Source organism: Passer domesticus, chromosome 18, assembly GCF_036417665.1.
Source record: "Passer domesticus isolate bPasDom1 chromosome 18, bPasDom1.hap1, whole genome shotgun sequence".
NCBI lineage: Eukaryota > Metazoa > Chordata > Aves > Passeriformes > Passeridae > Passer > Passer domesticus.
This window is the reverse complement of record NC_087491.1, coordinates 4,549,075-4,567,660: the sequence shown is the minus strand read 5'-3', so window position 1 is coordinate 4,567,660 and position 18,586 is coordinate 4,549,075. Positions and strand designations below refer to the sequence as shown.

The 18,586-nt window shown below is 56.7% G+C and overlaps 1 protein-coding gene across 1 annotated transcript in view; it reads left to right on the top strand.

Moving 5' to 3' along the window:
* WHRN (whirlin) overlaps window positions 1-17,994 on the top strand; it is a 54,075-nt gene extending 36,081 nt beyond the window's left edge. Inside the window, 11 exon segments of the mRNA XM_064393939.1 lie at window positions 1,988-2,190; window positions 3,505-3,541; window positions 5,022-5,234; window positions 5,749-5,955; window positions 8,052-8,084; window positions 12,430-12,501; window positions 13,204-13,653; window positions 13,655-13,778; window positions 15,697-15,875; window positions 16,520-16,642; window positions 17,272-17,994. Coding sequence (XP_064250009.1) covers window positions 1,988-2,190; window positions 3,505-3,541; window positions 5,022-5,234; window positions 5,749-5,955; window positions 8,052-8,084; window positions 12,430-12,501; window positions 13,204-13,653; window positions 13,655-13,778; window positions 15,697-15,875; window positions 16,520-16,642; window positions 17,272-17,454 — 1,824 coding nt within the window. The 3' untranslated portion in view covers window positions 17,455-17,994.
* Window positions 17,995-18,586: the final 592 nt, after the last annotated feature.

The window sequence follows — 18,586 nt, the reverse complement described above, 5'->3', positions numbered from 1 at the left end:
TTAGAGTGAAGTGCTGTAGAACTCAGGGTTTGTGAGACTGTGACATAGATAAGAGCTAATAAACATCTGAGTCTGAACAAGAAATATCATCTTGTGATTTAATCCTGACCCTGGCAGCAAAGAAGCAAAGAATCCACAGGTAGCCAGCAATTTTCTGACAGTGGATTTAAAGCTGACAGAGCTCAAAGGGAACCTCAGATATTTGGGGAGCCCCATGGTCGGGGTCATTTGTGTCACTTGCCTTCCCCTGGGATCCCTCCCTTCCCACTTCTGGGATGTTTTAGGTCACTTCCAACACAAACCACTGAACTTTACGGTGAAGAATGAGGCAAATCCACTCAGGGTCCCTGGATGGAACTGAACATGGGGCTGAGCTCTGCTGCTTCTGGACTCAATGATCCTAAAGGTCTTTTCCAACCCAAATGACCCCATGATGCTCTTGCTGCAGGTCCTTCTTCCCCTCAGCCCCACTCCCAGCATCCTCCCAGCCTCCCTGAAGCTCCTCTGTCCTTTGAGCAGAGGGAAGGACAAGCAGGAGCCCTTCTCTGGCTTCTCATTATTGCCAGCCTTATTTTGTATAGCTCCATCCAGCCCCCCACATGATCTCCTCTCTAAATTTAACTGGCCTAATCTCTTCCATCTGTCCTTTCACAGGCACCTTCATCTGATCATTTGTTTCACTTCTCTGGAACTTTTCTCTCCCTGTGTCTCCTTGCTGGCCAGGCAGAGAAGAAAATCCATGCTGTGTTTTGGTAGAGCTGAGCTGAGGCCTGTGGTTAAGCAAATATGGGAAAGGGCAGTTTCAAAAATGTGGTTTATCAGGAACAGGGTGAATTGTGATATGGGAATGAGGAAGAGCAGCCCTGGATGCCCTGGGTGCACAGAGGAAGAGGACCTGGGATGAAGGGTGAAACACCAGATGGGTGCTGTGTCTCAAACAAGGCCAGGCTGTCAGGGAAGCTCCTGGTTCTTGCATTTGTGGGGTTCCTAGACAAAGGAAGGAAATTATGAATTTGACTCTATGTTTTTAGAAGGATATATATTATATTATATTATATTATATTATATTATATTATATTATATTATATTATATTATATTATATTATATTATATTATATTATATTATATTATATTATATTTATTATATTATATTTATTATATTATATTTATTATATTATATTATATTCATTATGCTGTACTAAAACTATACTAAAGAATACAGAAAGTATACAGACAGAAGGCTGAAAGATACTAAAGAAAAACATGTGACTCTTTCCAGAGCCTCTACACCGCTTGGCTGTGATTGGCTAATAAGTAAAAACAATTCACATGAAACCAATGAAACAATCACTTATTACATTCTAAAGCAGCAAAACACAGGAGAAGCAAATGAAATAATATTGTTGGGTTTTTTTGGGGTTTTTTTTTTTTTTTTTTCCTCTGAGGCTTCTTAGCTTCCCAGGAGAGAAATCCTAGCACAAAAAATTTTACAGAAAATATGACAGTAACACCTGGTTCCAGCAAAGGCCTTGCCCAGAGAATGAAATCTCTTAGGGGAGGAAATGGGAGAGGAGAGATGGAATGCAGCTGTCCCAGATGCTGCAGTTTGCAGGGTGCTGGAGGCTGTGGTGAGACCCTGCCTGCTGCTTGCAGAGATCTGAGGGCTGGGGCCTCCACAGATGGTCCCTGGCCTCCCAGAACAGCAGCAGGGACTGGGCTGGAAGCCTGGATGCTCTTGGGAGTTGGTGGAGGAGACTGGGCAGACCAGTCTGAGCTGGGATCCTGAGCAGGCCCCTCCAGCCTTGCTAGCTGCCAGCTCAAGGGATGATCTCCATCCAGCAGCCTTGCCCCTGGTCCCTCCAGCTGCTGCATCCCAGTCTGGAGCTGGCTTAGACTGGGCAGCACCTCCCTGCTGGGACAGGAAAGTGTAAATCCCAACAGGAGAGCTGCAAGGACATGCCAGGCTCAGTCCAGCCTCATTCCACAGGTGGGAGACCAGATCCTGGAGGTGAATGGCCGGAGCTTCCTGAGCATCCCCCACGACGAGGCCGTGAAGCTGCTCAAGTCCTCGCGTCACCTGATGATGACGGTGAAGGACATCGGGCGCCTGCCCCACGCCCGCACCACCGTGGACGAGACCCGCTGGATCAGCAGCTCCCAGCTCGGGGAGACCCTGCTCAGCTCAGCAGGGTACGGGCCTGGGGCTGTGCTGGTGTCTGCTAGGGAGAGCAGGAGCTTCCCCTGAAATGGAAAATGCAAACCCCCTCCCTCTGAATTATTGTAATTTGGAAATTAAGGGGCTCTCAGCAAAGATATGGGAATAGGAGTAACAGTTCTTTACTAGGAAAACTAAAAAATACAAATGTAATAGCACAAACAATAACAAAACACTACTGGCAGAGTCAGGACATGCCCTGACCCCTGTGTGTCAGGGTGGTGGCACAGTCCCATCCCATGGGGGCTCAGCCCTCCTGCAGTGCCAGCTGTGCTTCTGCTGGAGCAGGGATCCTGCACAAGGGGGGAGTTTTCCTCTGCAGCTCCAGGGATGCTGGAGATGGGCCTGCTCTCCCTCTGGGAATGCAGGGCAGGAGAAAGCTGCTCCTCTGGGAATGCAGTGGGCAAAGGCTGCTGTGCTGTTCCAGGCTCAGATTGTATCCAGGTAGGAATGCTTGGCTCCTGCCCTGGGCGGAGCATCTCCCCATGGGATGCTGGAATTTGATCAGCCATGCAGGGACACTCAGTGGCCATGGACAGCAGAGATCTGCTGGAGGGAGGATTGGCTGTGGGAGAGAGAAAGAAAAAACTGCCCCATGAACAGAGGAGAACAGCCCCAGCTCTGACAGATGGGGATGGAATAGATAGCCCCATTTCCAGCCTAAGACAGGGGCTTTTCAGGGGGTCTGTCAGCTCAGAGCCCCTGGGAGGATGGGGACCCCCAGGCTGTCCATGGAGCTCCCCATTCTGGGGTCTGGCTCCTGTGTCAGGGAAGCATCTCTGGCCTGCAGGGTGAGCAGGTGTGGACAATGTTGTGCTGTCCGATGTCACCGTTGAGTCAGGAATGGGAATGAAGGTGACACAACTCCATGCATTTTCAGAAGCCATAAAAGCTCCTTTATTACAAAACTTGATGTTTTTATAAGCAACATGGTTCACCCAGAACCTGCTTGGTTCTAATAACACCTGTCACCCAATTGGTTAATTAGGACCAACACCATCTTTCCATAAACATCACCTAGAACACGTTCCACATGTTCACAAACACCAGCTGCAGAGACTTAAGAATTGTTTTAATTCTTTTCTCCAAGCTTCTCACAGCTTTTCCCAGAATGATGCCAGGGAAAGTTATCTGTTTCACTCTCTGACCAACTTGTCACATCCACAGTCCCTTCCCTTCTCCCCTGCCAGAAGCTTTTGGCTCTCCAGAGAGGAGAGAAGGTGCCAGGTGCTGTGCCAGGTGACAAGTGACAGGCACTCAGTGCTAACTGATCTTCTCCCTCCTCGCAGGGCAGTGGGTGACCATGCTATGGACGTGGCAGCCAGGGTAAGACATTCCTGATGCCTTGTGAAATTATCACTGCACTTGTGGTTTATTTTCCGTGGGAGGGAGGGCCCATGCTCCTGGTTACAGCAGGGATGCTGGTTTGGGATTTTAATGGCTTTTCTCCTCCCCTTGCTGTGTTGGCAGCTGTGTTCTACAGTGACACAGTGGTGTCCCCTCTCCTGTGCCACTTCTAAGCACATCTGGTGCCCTCTTAATGGGCAAGGGGCAATGATCACCCATGGACAAGGACTGTGGGGACCCTGCACCCTGCAGAGGTGACCATGACTGGCCTCATGGTGGCTGTCTGTGGGCCCTGGCAGCTGCAGGGGTCTGTCCCAGCCCGAGGCAGAGCTGAGCCAGCCCTGCCCAGCTCACCAGGCACAGGGACTCGCCCGTGCTGTGCCTGCAGCTCTGTGCCAGCATCTCCTCCACACCTCCTTGCAAAGCACATTGCTTTTAAATGGAAATTAAGCAGGGAGGTTTCACAGGTGGCTCTCACTGATAACAGCTTTGTACTCTTTGCTGGCAAAACATGTTCCCCAGCCTCAACTCTCCCTGTCTCTGGGATAGTCAGGGTCTTGTCTGGTTCCATATCCCTATGCCAGCTCTGCCTAGGAGGAAACACTAAGGACCTCCCCTCAGAAATCCCTCTCCAAGGGAAAAAGCCTTTAATCTGCAGCCAGGCTTGTCTCTCCCTGGGGCTCCTTTGGTTGCCAGTGGCTCTTTCTTCACTAGGGTCTGTTTCAAGCTGGCAGTGGGGGCAAATGTGCCTTTTCCACAGGATGGGGAGCTGGCCTGTCTCCTGTGGTCCCAGTTCCCCCAGTTCTGCCAGGGAGGAGCACAGCCTGGGATTAAATCAGTGCCTGGCTGGGGGATAGGATCTCCACTTGCTGAAAAGGGATGGGAAACTCAGCTGGTGCTGCATGGACTGAGAGAATCAGAGAACCACAGAATATCCTGAACTGGAAGGGATCCCAAGGATCACCGAGCCCAGCTCCTGTCCCTGCCCAGACCCCCCACCAACCCCACCCTGGGCATCCCTGGCAGCGCTGTCCAAAGGCTCCTGGAGCTCTGGCAGCCTCGGGGCCGTGCCCATTCCCTGGGGAGCCTGGGCAGTGCCAGCACCTCTGGGGGAAGAGCCTTGCCCTGAGCTCCAGCCCTGGTTCAGCTCCAGCCATCCCCTGGCTTGTGTCCCTGTGCAGAGAGCAAAGCTCAGCTCCTCTGATCCTGGCTCTGGACTTACCCAAACAAGTGGTGACACTGAAAGGCTGATGGGGGTACCTGGGGGTACCTTCATGCTGTCATTCCCTTCCAGCCTGACTCCCAGCTCCCCCCAGGCAGTGCTGGTACCCAGGCAGGAGGGCTGGTGGCAGAGCCCAGAGCAGGGGCACTGCTTGGTCCAGCCTGCTCAGCCCAGCTGGCTCAGCAGAGCTCTGCCCTCCTTCCCCCTGCCACCCAGCCTGTCCCCTGTGCCCTGCAGCCCGTGTTCTACCGGGGGCTGGCCGGCTCGCAGGTGACCCTGAGCACCATGGTGAACCAGACCCGGGTCATGCTGGAGGAGCAGGCACGGCACCTGCTCAACGAGCAGGAGCGGGCCACCATGGGCTACTACCTGGACGAGTACAAGGAGGGCAACATCTCCGTGGATGCTCTGGTCATGGCCCTCTTCGAGCTGCTCAACACACACGCCAAGGTGAGGCCCTCACCAGGGCAGGGACACTTCTGGGGCTGGTGGGCTGAGCAGAGTCACTGCCACGCTGTGGACATTGTCACCGTGTGGCCCCGTGCAGCCAAGGTGATCTGCTCAGGGAAAGAGGGAGGGTATGGGAGACAAATACACATTATTGTAGAACCAGTGCAGAATTCCACCCTGGTTTGTGTTGGAAGGGACCTTAAAAATCACCTCATTCCACTCCTGCCATGGCAGGAACACCTTCCACTAGCCCAGGGTGCTCCCAGCCCTGTCAGCCTGGCCTTGGGCACTGCCAGGGATCCAGGGGGACCCACAGCTGCTCTGGGCACCCTGAGCCAGGGCCATTCTGGGGGATGCAGGTATTCAGTGGCAGAGGAGCTTCTGGTCACGTTTAGGACCAAACCTCCTCCTTCACCTGCCATTGCCACTGCTGACCATGGTGGGAGGGAGACCTCCAGCTTCCCAGGAATGTGACTGTGCTCCAACCTGGCTCTGGCTCTGTGTGCCTGGCCAGTTCTCGCTGCTCTCCGAGGTGAGGGGGGTGATCTCCCCACAAGACCTGGACCGCTTCGACAACCTGGTGCTGAAGAGGGAGATCGAGTCCATGAAGGCCCGGCAGCCCGCGGGGCCCAGCGCCGACTCCTACTCCATGATGTCCTATAGCGACACCGTCTCGTCCTCCAGCAGCCACTTCACTGCCACCACCGTCAGCTCGGCCCGGGTACGTCCCTCCTGCCAATCCCCTTCCTCTCAGCAGCTCCTCCTGGCAATCCCACAGCCAGCTGCTCTCCCTGAGTGCTGTAAAGCCATTTCAGCCCACAGCGAGCCCTGCCCAGCTTCCCCCGTGGGTTCCCAGAGCTGTTGTTTTTCTGTGCACTCTGGGTGATTTGTAGGTGATGCCATGAGGTGCTGGGTGCTGCTGTCCCCTGCTTGAGGGATGCCTGTCCCTTTGGTGCCTTGTGCAGGCTGCCCTAGAACAGAGACTGGACAGAGCTACAGAATAAAGCAGGGATTTATTCAAAGGATCTCCTCCATGGATCCACCTTGGGCAGCACAAGAGCCCAGCCAGGGCTGCACCCAGGATGAACCAAAATGGTCCCAAAATGCACGAGCGCTCCTGGGGTCTCTCCCTGGGATCAGCTCTGCTCCATTTGCAGATTGCAGTTCATTGTCCAATTCCACCTTTAGCCCATGCAGTCCCATCCTGCCTGGCTTTTTCTCTCTCCAGCCCACGTTGTTTGTGCTCCTGGGCCTGAGATTTGGATCATTTGTCCTTGGTGCCCAGCTAGAGCAGGAATTGTTTTGTCTCCCTGCTCTGTGCAGAGAGGTCACCATCCCCTATAAGAAGCTCAGACCCAGACACTAAAGCAGCACAGAACCTGTAAAATAGAAAAGCTAAAACCTGAGGCATCACCTTCATCCCAGTGAGGGACAGAGCCTCCCTTGCTCCCAGGAATCCACTGGAGCTGCATCCCCACAGAAATCCCAGCCTTGCCCATTGCCATGCCTGCTGCTGTTCACCAGCTCCAAAATCACCTCCCAAAGATGCTGGCTGCCTGCTCCCCATCCCAGTGGGAGCCACAGTGACCAGGCAGCTGCATCCCATTGCCACCCACTCTCAGCACGCAGCAGCAGCACTCCCACGTCTCTGCCAGGCCCCTGTCGCACGCACCGTCTAATTAAGTTACTGTAATCGCCTCAGACTGTGCAGGCACACAGCCCCCAAATTAATTTCCTCGCCATAAAATGCCTTTCATCACAAATGCATTAGTAACCTTGGAAATTAAACCCTTCATGGAAAGAAGGAGGAACAATGGGCTCTGTGCTCAGCGAGGAAAGCAGCCCACGGTGGTGGGATGGGGCTGGGGAGGGTCCACCCAGCACAGCCCGTGGGGGAGAGGGGAGGGGGCTTTGCTGGGGCTCTGCCTGCCTGTGAGAGACCTCAGAGAGTGTCAGAGCATCAGAGCTGTGCTTTTGTCCTGTTAAATCCACAAGTGCCCACAGGAAAGCCACCTGCTCAGGTCAGGAGGGTTTCAGTGAGAGATCTTTCTGGATCTGCATAAACAAAGTGAGTTTTGCTCTGCTCTCCAAGGAGCTGCTGGGAATTTTTTTCTGAGAACTGGCACAGGTTTGCCAGGATTGTGTGCTGAGTGTAACACCCTGCTCTCATGCTGTGCCCATGCCTGGGGCTGTGCCACGTGCTCCAGGTGTGCCTCGTGCTCCACAACACGTTCCAAACCTGCCTGCCTGGGCCAGTGTGTGACCAGGGGCCCAGCCCCACCTGGCACACGAGCCCAGAGCTCGGGGAGGGACACCAGGGTGCTGCTGTGGCACAGGGAAGGGAGTGGGCAGAGCTTCCTTCAAGAGCTCCCTTGTGCCCTGCAGGGCCTCCCTGGCCATGTGGCACCTGTCCCCAGGGGTGGGAGAGCACGCCCTGCTCCACGGAATGGAGATGATCCCATCCAGGGTGATGGGAGTGCTGCCACTGCCATGGTTGTGCCCATTTGCTGGAACAGCTGCCAAGCAGAGAGCACCAGCTGGTGGTGGATGGGAGCCTGGATAGCAGGAGAGATGTGGGCAGGGCTCCCAAACTGATCCCTCAGCCCCTGCTGCTGTTCCCTCCCCAGCACCCTGGCAGGAGGGGCTCCCTCCAGCCCTCCCTGGCTGCAGCTGGGGGTGGGTTCTGGGGCTGGGTTTGGGGACAGGGGCAGTGCCCTGCGGGGTTTGCTCAGCTCGCTGCTTTGTTCTGCACCCTCCCTGATGGCACCTTTTCACTTTTGTGCTTGTTCCCCTCTGCTCTCCCCTGGCACACCCCAGGAGCGGCTCCTGTGGCTCATAGACCTGATGGAGGTAGGGCTGGGGCAGGGGGGTGGGCAGGGGAGGGACGGGCTGCTCCTGCATGGCCACTCCTGTCACCCAGCTCTGCTGCTGCTCCGTGCCTCTGCACAGAGCAGCTCCTTCCCCCAGCCCTCGGTGCTGCAGTGCACACAAGGCTCAGCTTGAGCCAGACCCAGCACCCGAGTGCCACAGACACCTCAGGGATGGGGTTTTGGAGGGAGCAGCAGAGCTGAGCCTGGCAGATCCCACACTGCCCTCCCTGCCTGCCTGCTGCTGTGCTGCATGGGCACCCTGGCTAAACACCAGTGGAAAATCATGGAATGGTTTGGGTGGAAGGGACCTTTAAGCCCATCTAATTCAACTGCCCTGCAGTGAGCAGGGACATCTTCAGCTAGACCAAGGTGCTCAGAGCCCTGTCCAAGCTGGCCTTGGATGTTCCCAGGGGCAGCCACAGCTTCTCTGGGCACCCTGTGCCAGGGCCTGCCCACCCTTGTTCTAAAATACATCTTCCTTCTATCTGATCTAAACTGACCCTCTCTTAGTTTAAAACCATTCCCATTTGTGTTATCATGACAAGCCCTGTTAAAAAATCTGTCCCCATCTTTCACAGCACTCTCCAAGCAGTGAAATGGCACAACAAGGTTTCTGCAGAGCCTCCTCTTGTCCAGGCTGAGCAGCCCCAGCTCTCTCACAGGCTGCTCACGTCCCAGCACACATCCTTAGGATAGGGGAGAATTTTCCTCATGGCCTAGGGTGTGCAGAGCCCCATGCTGCAGTTCAGGGGGTCAGTGCACTTGGACTGTGTGTGAGAAATGCTCACCCAGGCTGTGGGGGAGCCCCAGGAACCCCTGTGTCACCCCAGAGCCACTGGCTGGGAGCAGGCTGAGGGAACTGCAGGCTCCAGGCTGTGGAATCATTCCCTGGCCAGGAGGAAATCACAGGGTCAGCACAGCCCAGAGAGCAAAGGGTGGGACCTGCAGCTGTGAACCCACCCCAGAGCTGCATCCCTGTGGGAATGGCTCTTACCCAGCAGAGGATGCTGCAGCATTCCCAGGGGGAGTTTGTCCCAGGCACCCAGACTGTGGGACACAGATCTGTCTGGCTTTGTGACCAAACTCAGTGACACCAGAGCAGGCCACCTGGCCCATGGCTTGGTGAGTGAACTTCTGTCATTGCAGGGTGACCCCAGTGTAGGGAATAATGTGCTCTGACTCCATGATTTCAGAAGGCTGAAAGCTTCTTTATTCTCTATTAATCTATACTCTATTACACCAATACTATACTAAATTACATACTAGAGAGATACCATACTAAAAAATACTAAAGAAAAACCTGTGAGTGTCTGAGACAGCCAGGACACAGCTTTGACCCAACTGGCCAAGGAATCCAAACAACCCTCAGCAGAATCCAACTAACAAATCACTTTGGGTAAACAATTTCCATAACGCATTCCACATGTGCCAAACAACAGGAGCAGGGAATGGAGATAAGAATTGTTTTCTCTTCTTCTCTGAGCTTCTCACTGCCTTCCCCAGGAAAAGTCCTTGGAGAACTTGTGCCTGCTGCTCTCTGTGAGGAGACCTGTGGCCACAAACTTCCACCAAAACCAAGCAGGGTGGGGCTGGGCAGGCCCTGCCATGGGATGAGTGATTCCATCAAGGAATGCTTGAAGGATGGCATTGTGCCAGTGTTTGATGGTGCCAGCCACTGTCTGAGTGTCACCAGCACCTCCTGGGAATGCTGGGGCTCCAGATGAGTCCTGCAGGGCAGAGATCAGCTGGAGACTGCAATAATCAGGTGCTGTGTGTCTGACCAGAGCACTGGGAATCCCTGATTGTTTTGGCATTCCCTTTGTCCCATCCTCCTGCCCAACCCTCAGTGTTGGGATAAAGGGATTGATATCCCTGGGGGTTTTGGTTTTCCTCTCCACCACCTCCTAGCAAAGCTGCTGCCAGCCAGAGGTGCCTTCTCCTCCCAGGGCTGGAGGCAGGTGGTGGTTCCAGAGGTGAACCAGCTCCAGCTCCCTGGGATATCCCACACGGAGCATTCCATTGTGCCAGGAATGCTCCTCTCAGAGGATGAGGACAAGGACAGAGTGAAACCACTGTGTGGAGGTCATTATGAATGCTTAGACCCCTAAAATCTGGAGCAGAGGCTTGTGGCTCCTCCATCCCTGTGGCTGCATTCCAGAGGGGGAGATGGAAGGGGAGGGAAGCTGGGCTTTTCCCCAGGCTGGGGCAGTTGTTCAAAACTGACACCCTGCAGCACTCAGGCTGAGTAGCTCAGCAAAGCTCTCGTTAGCACTAACTGGAAATTGGGGGGCTGATTGGGAGCTGAGAGGTTGATTAAAGGTTGGGCTGTGTTCCTCGGGGAAGTGGCAGTTTCTCCACCCTTTAATCTGCAAATGAAAACTGTCTGCCTGTCTGAGAGATGCTCTGCAGCTCCATCACTCCTGCTGGGGACTCATTTTAGGACAAGAAGGACAAACATTTCCCAGCTGCTCTAGGAGGGGCTGGAAGGGCCTCACCTGGCCCCCATTCCCATGAGGAACTGGAAAATAGATGGGGTAGAGGAGGAGGAGGAGGGAGCAGCCTTCTCAGTACTCATTTTTCAGGGCAGTGGCTTCTGTGAGTCTTTCAAGGGAAATCCAGGAAGGCAGAGCCTCAAAATAGCCAATTCCTGAAAGCAAATGTGCTTGAAAGTCATCATGGTTTATGGCCCAGAGCAATCACTGTTTAATTGCTTTTGCCCCCTGAAGGAGTGAGGAAAAGCAAATCTCCTGCAGCCAGAGGTGCCCTGAGGAGGAGCAGCAGGGTCCCTGGCTGGGGGGGACAGAGCTGGCAGTGGCACTGGGGGGCACAGGGACAGCTGCTGTGCCCAGCCAGCCTCTGCAGAGGAGCCACAGCTCAGGACAGGCTGGTCCTTGCTGCGAGGCCAGAGCTGGGACATGGCCTGTGATGGGCACAGGGCTGAGGGAGATGGCCCTGGCAGGTTTTAGGGGCCTTCAGGCAGATTATTCCCATTTTAGCAGTGACACAGCTGGGACAGTTTGGCTGCTGCCAGTCAAATTCCCAGAGCAGCTGTGGCTGGGATCCCTGGCAGTGCCCAAGGCCAGGCTGGACAGGGCTGGGAGCAGCCTGGGACAGTGGGAGGTGTCCCTGCCATGGCAGGGTGGCACTGGCTGAGCTTTGAGGTCCTTTCCAACCCAAATCCTTCTGTGATTCTCTTTTAAAATCCTCCTGCCCGTATGTTGGAATAATGGAGGATGGAACCACGCCGTGCCACAGGAAGGTTTCCCAAGCCAGGCCTTTACCTGTCACTCCCTGAACAAGCTGTTTCTTTGTGTTCTCATTCCCCAGGGCTCCTTCAGAAGCCACAGGGATAAAAGCACTTTACAGCAATGTTTTTGCTGCTCCTCTAATGGTCTTAATTGTCTCCCGTGTCTATTTTGGGACTCGAACATCTCCCAGGCACAGCAGCAGCCTCCAGCAGCTGGGGGAGATGCAGATGCACCAGTGTTTCAGCTAATCAGCTGTTTACCCTGGAATAAATAGCAGGCACTTAAACACAAACTGTGCCCTGCCCCATCCAAACAGCCCGGCCAGCGTGACAGGAGCCGAGCTCAGCCTCCCTGAGCAGCAGCAGCCCCTCCAGAGCAGCACACACTGAGGGAGAGGAGCTGAGGCTGGGTTTGCCACCAGGGGAGCTGGGGATGGTCCCCCCTGGCAGAGGATTCCCTCAGCAGGGGCTGGGCACAGCTGCCAGGGCAGAGCTGCACCCCAGCTCTGCTGTGCCCCACCCCTGGTGTCACCAGGTTTGCTCTGCCTGGCTGCATCCATGGCCTCTCCCTGGGCCATCCCTACTGACAGATTCCCACAGGAAATCCCTTCTGCATTCCTGGAGCCGTGATCTCCTCAAAACTGTGGTGTGGCATTTCCTGGTGATGTTTTTGGGCTCATAAAGCAGTGGCAGCAGCTTCTCTTTGCATCTGAGACCCACTGCTCTGGGTTGCAGGGAAGGAGAGTTTTAAATTTCTATTGTCCTTCCTCTGGGTAAAAAAAAACCCAGGTATTAAACCTGCAGCCCTCAGGGCTGGTCCCTTCCCTCCTTCCAAATTCAGCAGGAGCAGCTGATTTGGGCCTGGAGGAAACCCCAGCATGCCAGGTCCCTAGCACGCTCTGAGCACATCCCTTGGCTTGGGAGAGCCAACAAAGGCACCCCAAGGAGGTAAAAACCCCTGGGCAAGGCTGGCCCTGCATGGGGAGGGGTTTGGAGCATCCCTTGCCCATCCCCTGGCACTGTGCTGGTTGCTCCTGCTGCTGTGTCATGCTTCTCTGTTCCTTCTGTGCCCTCTCAGAACACGTCAGAGCTGGAGGGAGCTGGGGACTGCCACCAGAGCAGCATCAACACCCTGCCAGATGTGTCCCTGGTAAGGCCTGCATGGAGCTGGGGGGAGCAGGGGGCAAACTGGGGGTGCTGGGTTGTGCCCCAGCTGCAGCAGCTGGGCCATACCCACCCCCAGGGCGGTCACTGAGCTCCTCAGGGGGGTCAGGACACGATTCCTGACCTGGAATGGCTGGATGGGAGCAGCCTTGTGGAACCAAAGCAAAGCTTGGGGGGTTGTTCTGTGTTGGATCAGGCTCTTTTCCGACCCAGACATGGGGCAACTGACAGGTGTTTAAAAAGCTTTTACTCTATTTTCAGTCTCATGTGAAGGGTGACACAATACAGATGTTATAATTCACACCATCACAATCAGAAGCCAACTATTTCTTAATTACAATATATTATAAGCATTTCTTGGCCCATCAGCTGTTCTGCAGCTGTGCTCATTTGTGAGTTGTGTTCTCATTGTCAGAGGGTCAGGAAGGTGTTTGTGTCACACTGTGAGGTCAGGAAGGTATTTGTGTAACACTGTGAGGTGAGGAAGGTGTTTGTGTAACACTGTCAGAAGGTCAGGAAGGTGTTTGTGTCACACTGTGAGGTCAGGAAGGTGTTGGTGTAACCCTGTAAGGTCAGGAAGGTGTTTCTATAACATCCAGCTCCTTCAGCCGTGGTCAGTGTGAGGAGATGAACATGCCCTGACTCTGAGCCTGGGCATGGTGTCCCACAAACTGTTCTTCCTTTTCAGGATGATCTCTCCTCCTTCCCAGAGGAACCACCCAACTTCAAGCCTCCTCCTCCTCCATCAGCCCCCCAGACCCTGGACCCCTCTTCTGCCCAGCCCCGGCTCCCGGGGAAGGACAAGCCCAAGCGCCCTTCCTCCGAGTCCTCCCAGTCTGGCCTTTTCTTCGTGGCCCCCCGAAACCCCTCTCCCCCTGGGCACGCCCCCGACAAGGACACGGTCAGCGTGGCCTCCACGGCCTCCACGTCCACCGAGGATTCGGCCCCCAGCGCCATCTACGCCACCATCTCCCCGTCCCCGCACGGCTCCCGCCGGCCCGCCGAGGCCCCGCTCTCCCTGCTCAGCCAGCACCCCATCGGGCCCTTCCCCAGGGTCCAGTCCCCCACCAGGCCGTCCCCAGAGGGCCCTCAGAGCCCCCCGGCCCCGTCCCCCCCTCCGCCGCCCCCGCACCCCGCGCCCCCCGCCCCCGGACAAGGGCAGCCCCCAGGCCGCGGCCAACCAGCACTTCATCATGGTGGAGGTGCACCAGCCCAACAGCGAGCCCGACGTCAACGAAGTGAGGCCCCTGCCCCAGGCCAGAGGTGGGTGCCACCCCAGCAGCTGGGGAAATCCATCCCTGGGGCGGTGGGAGCGATAAATGGGGCAGGACACACACGGCAAGGCTTCAGGTCTCGTGATGGGTCTCGTGATCCAAAGGTTGGAGCATCTCTCCTGTGGAGACTGAGGGCGCTGGGGGTGCTCACCTGGAGGGGAGATGCTCTAGGGAGAGCTCAGAGCCCCTTGCAGAGCCTGAAGGGGCTCCAGGAGAGCTGGAGAGGGACTGGGGACAAGGATGGAGAGACAGGACACAGGGAATGGCTCCCACTGCCAGAGGGCAGGGATGGATGGGATATTGGGAATTAGGAATTGTTCCCTGGGAGGGTGGGCAGGCCCTGGCACAGGGTGCCCAGAGCAGCTGTGGCTGCCCCTGGATCCCTGGCAGTGCCCAAGGCCAGGCTGGACAGGGCTTGGTCTGGTGGGAGGTGTCCCTGCCCGTGGCAGGGGTGGGATGGGATGAGCTTTAAGATCCCTTCCAACCCAGGCCATTCTGTGACCTCAGGGACCAGAAATAATTCTGGTCTTTTCCCATTAACTGTGCATTTTGAGGGGAGAAAAAAATTCTAGTTGTGCTGACACGCGGCTCAGGAATCATGTTTATCCCAGGAAAAAGCGGAGGTGAGGGGACAGTGTGCAGATCCCCATGGGTCCCTCGGAGATGGAGAGGGAGGAGGGGTCCCAGGGGGTCCCGGGAGCTCTCGGAGATAGAGAGGAAAGGGGGATCCAGGGAAGTTCTTGGAGATGCAGAGGGAAGGGAATCCAGGGGGGTTCCGGGAGGAGGAGAGGGAAGGGGGATCCAGAGGATCTCTCGGACATGGAGAGGGAAGGGGGACCCAGAGGGTCTCAGGGATGGGAAGGGAAGGGGGATCCAGGGGGTTTCTGGAGGAGGAGAGGGAAGGGGGATCCAGAGGATCTCTCGGACATGGAGAGGGAAGGGGATCCAGAGGCTCTCGGACATGGAGAGGGAAGGGGAATCCAGAGGATCTCTCGGACATGGAGAGGGAAGGGGACCCAGGGCAGTCCCGGCCCCCCCGCGCTGCGGCGGCGACACGAGTGGCAATGTCGCCCTCGTGTGGCACAGCGCCGTCACTGCAGCCGGCCCGCTGCCCGCAGGGCGATGCGGGTGCATTAAATGCAGCGCCGCGGGTGCATTAATGCAGCGCCGCCGCTGCTCCTGACATTTCCAGCCTCCATCTGCACTTGGTCTTCATCCTGGAAGGGCAGAAAGCTCCTGCATGGCAGCACCTCTTCACTTGGCTTGGTCCCTGTCTCCTCCCAGACCCTGCTGTGGAGTATGGGCTGCATAAACTGGCCTCCAGCAGGGTCCCTGAATTCATCACTCTCTCCTTCCATCCCAGTTTGGGATCTGGGTTGGATTCCAGACCAGGGTTTGAGGCCACTTGTCTCTGGATGCTGCCTGTGCACAGCTCTGCTCTTCTGCAGTGAGGTTGGGGTCAATCTCTTCTCCCAGGAAACAGGGACAGGACAAGAGGAGATGGCCTCAAGCTGTGCCAGGGGAGCTTCACGTTGGATAATGGGAAAATCCCTTCACTGAAAGAGTGGTCAGGCACTGGGAGAGGCTGCCCAGGGCAGTGGTGGAGATCCTATCCCTGAAAGAATGTAAAAGCCATGTAGATGTGACACTTGGGGACCTGCCTTTGCAGTGGCCTTGGCAGTGCTGCTCTTGTGGTTGGCCTCGATGATCTGAGAGGGCTTTTCCCACCTGAGCAATCCCATGGTTCTGCAGGGCTGTGCTTGGGAACGTTGCTCTGCAGCCCCGGTGTGAATCCCAGGGAGGCTGCCCGACCCTGGGAGCGGCAGCTGCCCTCGCCCCGTGGCCGTGGGCGCTCGGCCGGCCCCGGCCCCGGCGCTGCCCGCCCGTAACGCCGCGTCTCTCCCCAGCCTCCACGCTCTCCCAGCTGTCGGACAGCGGGCAGACCCTCAGCGAGGACAGCGGGGTGGACATCGGGGAGGTCGAGACGAGCGGCAAGGACAGGAGCCGGCAGCCGGGCCCCGGGAAAAGCCGCAGCCCCAAGGAGGCCACGAGGAGCGAGGGGGCGGCAGAAGGGGCCTCCAAGCCGGTGAGGGGGGTCTGGGGTGCTGCTCTCTGTGGGAGGGGGCACCCAGGGCTGTGCCCCTCTGCCTTGGCCAGCCTGTTCCACTCCCTCTGCCCACAGGCAGCAGCCACTCGTCCGTGCTTGGCTGGGGTATTTCTCCTCTCTGCTGCAGGCAGTCAGTTCTCTGGGGGGCTGAGCTATGGGGAAAGGGGTCAGGAGTGGCTGAGAGGGGCACTGTAGGGCTGATTCACTCCATCCTCGGTAAATCCCATCCCTCCCAGCTCCAGCCAGCAGCTACCTGGGGCATGGGAGAGTTCCTGGCTCTGAAGGGACATCCACAAGCCACATGAGTGAAGTCACCTGTCACCCAAAGGGAAGGTGGCAGTGGGTATCAGACATAACTCAGAGGGTTTCTGGTGGTGGTGAGGATGAGGCAGGCAGGCAGAGAGCTGGTCTGCTCCTTCCCAAACCCTTCCCAGAGTTTCCCTTCCAGCTCTGCCCAGAGTTGGGATTTTGGATCAGGAGTCAGAAAGCAACTGCAGGGCTGTGTCTGTCCCTCTGTGGTGGCAGCCAGCGTGTCCCTGCCTGCTGTGGGTCCCTGGCCGAGGGAGCACGGCTGGCACACGGTGCCCAGGCCCCCTCAGCAGTGCTGCCATCTGTCCCCACAGCCAGGGCTCCTGGAGCCCACGTCGTGTCTGATCCGGGTGTCCAAGAGCGCTCCCACCTTGGGCATCGCCATCGAGGGCGGTGCCAACACGCGGCAGCCGCTGCCCCGCATCGTCACCATCCAGGTAGGGCAGCTGGGACGGGACAGCTCCGTGCACATCCCAGCCCTTCCCAGCCCTCTCCTCCCTCTGGTCAAAGCCCTGAAGCTGTGAACAGGGGGATTTTGGGGGGTTGTCCCCCCCTACAGCCCTGAACCTCCACAGGCACCCTTCTGCCATGCTGAGGACAGCGTCTGTGTCCCGTGGATGATCCCATCCCAGAACACACCTCCTGGGAGCCAGCTGTGTGTTCCAGACATCTCCGAGGGGATCAGGGCAGCCCTGACAGCTTGGCTGCTGTCTCCAGATGTCTGGAGACTGCCAGACGGGGGATTGAGGAGGGGGAATGGTGGATGGGAGCCAGGGGATTGAGCCCTCTGGAGCTGTCTCCCTATTTGCTGTTTACTTGGGGCAAAATTCAAGTTATTTACAGCAAAAAAAAGCAGAGCCAACTCTGCCTTGGTTATTCTTGGCCATCCCAGCTGGCGTCACGCTCCAGGAGCAAGCAGGGGGGAAGCCAAATTCATCCCCTCCCTCCAAAAAGTGAAATATTTCACATCTATCACGTCGGATATGAAATATCTCCCAGTTTTTTCCCCCCTGCTTGCTGCAGGGAGCGGTGAGAACATGAGCTGACCCCTCTCTCTCCCCTGCAGCGGGGGGGCTCGGCACACAACTGCGGGAAGCTGAAGGTGGGACACGTCATTTTGGAGGTGAACGGCACGGGACTGCGAGGAAAGGAGCACCGGGAGGCCGCCCGCATCATCGCCGAGGCCTTTAAGCTGAAGGAAAAGGACTACATCGATTTCTTGGTCACAGAGTTCAACGTCGCCCTTTAGGGGAGGGGTTTGGGCAGCGCTGCTTTGTCGGGGAGCGCTGGGATGGGGATGGAGGATGGCGCCGAGGTGGGACAGCAGCGTCCCAGCGCGCACGGCCCCGCACGCGCACGCACCCCCAGCTTGTCCCCACATGTCCCCACGCCCGCTGCAGGCTCGCTGCCTGGCCAGGGCAGGCTGAGAACGGGCACAGCCCTTCCAGTTTCCCTCCCCGTCCTCTCTGGGGTAGGGAATGTCCTCTCCCCCTCGGCCAGGCTGCGAGCGGGGCAGGAGGGTGGCACGGTCTGGGTGTCCCTGCTGTCATTTGAGTGCCACACACAGAGCCAGGTGGGCCCGTGGCTCAGGCTGGAGGGAGTTTCGGGGGTTGCTGCTCCTTTGGGTGGTCCCCAAGGTGCCCAGGTGGGTGGTACCAGCCATGGGTGGGGATGCAGAGAGAGGAACCGGAGGCCTTGTAAATCGCTGGCAATGTCGTTGTATTTATATATACAGAGCTTGTGCTTTTAATTTTTCAATAAATCTATCAGGGTAGAAAAAAGGCTGCTCTTGGGGGCGTTTCGGGGCTGGGATGAGGGGGTAGGAAGGGGCAGGGGTGCCAGGATATTTTCCTTAATATCCTGGGAGCTTCCCAGGTCTGGTAGGGTGGGTGGGAGTGCAGTGGTGGTCATGTTGAGGAGATGCCCTGTGCCAGCCCCATGACATCCTTGACCCATCCAGTCTTTATTCCCATCTATCCCATGGCCAGTCCTATCCCCATTTCATTCTTTCCCATCACAATCGCTCCTCATTCCTACCCCATCCCTTCCCCATTCTCATCTCAATCCCTGCCGAGGATCTTTGGGATCAGCCATCCCATAGATCACATCCCTTCCCTTCCCTTCCCTTCCCTTCCCTTCCCTTCCCTTCCCTTCCCTTCCCTTCCCTTCCCTTCCCTTCCCTTCCCTTCCCTTCCCTTCCCTTCCCTTCCCTTCCCTTCCCTTCCCTTCCCTTCCCTTCCCTTCCCTTCCCTTCCCTTCCCTTCCCTTCCCTTCCCTTCCCTTCCCTTCCCTTCCCTTCCCTTCCCTTCCCTTCCCTTCCCTTCCCTTCCCTTCCCTTCCCTTCCCTTCCCTTCCCTTCCCTTCCCGGGAATGGGCAGTGC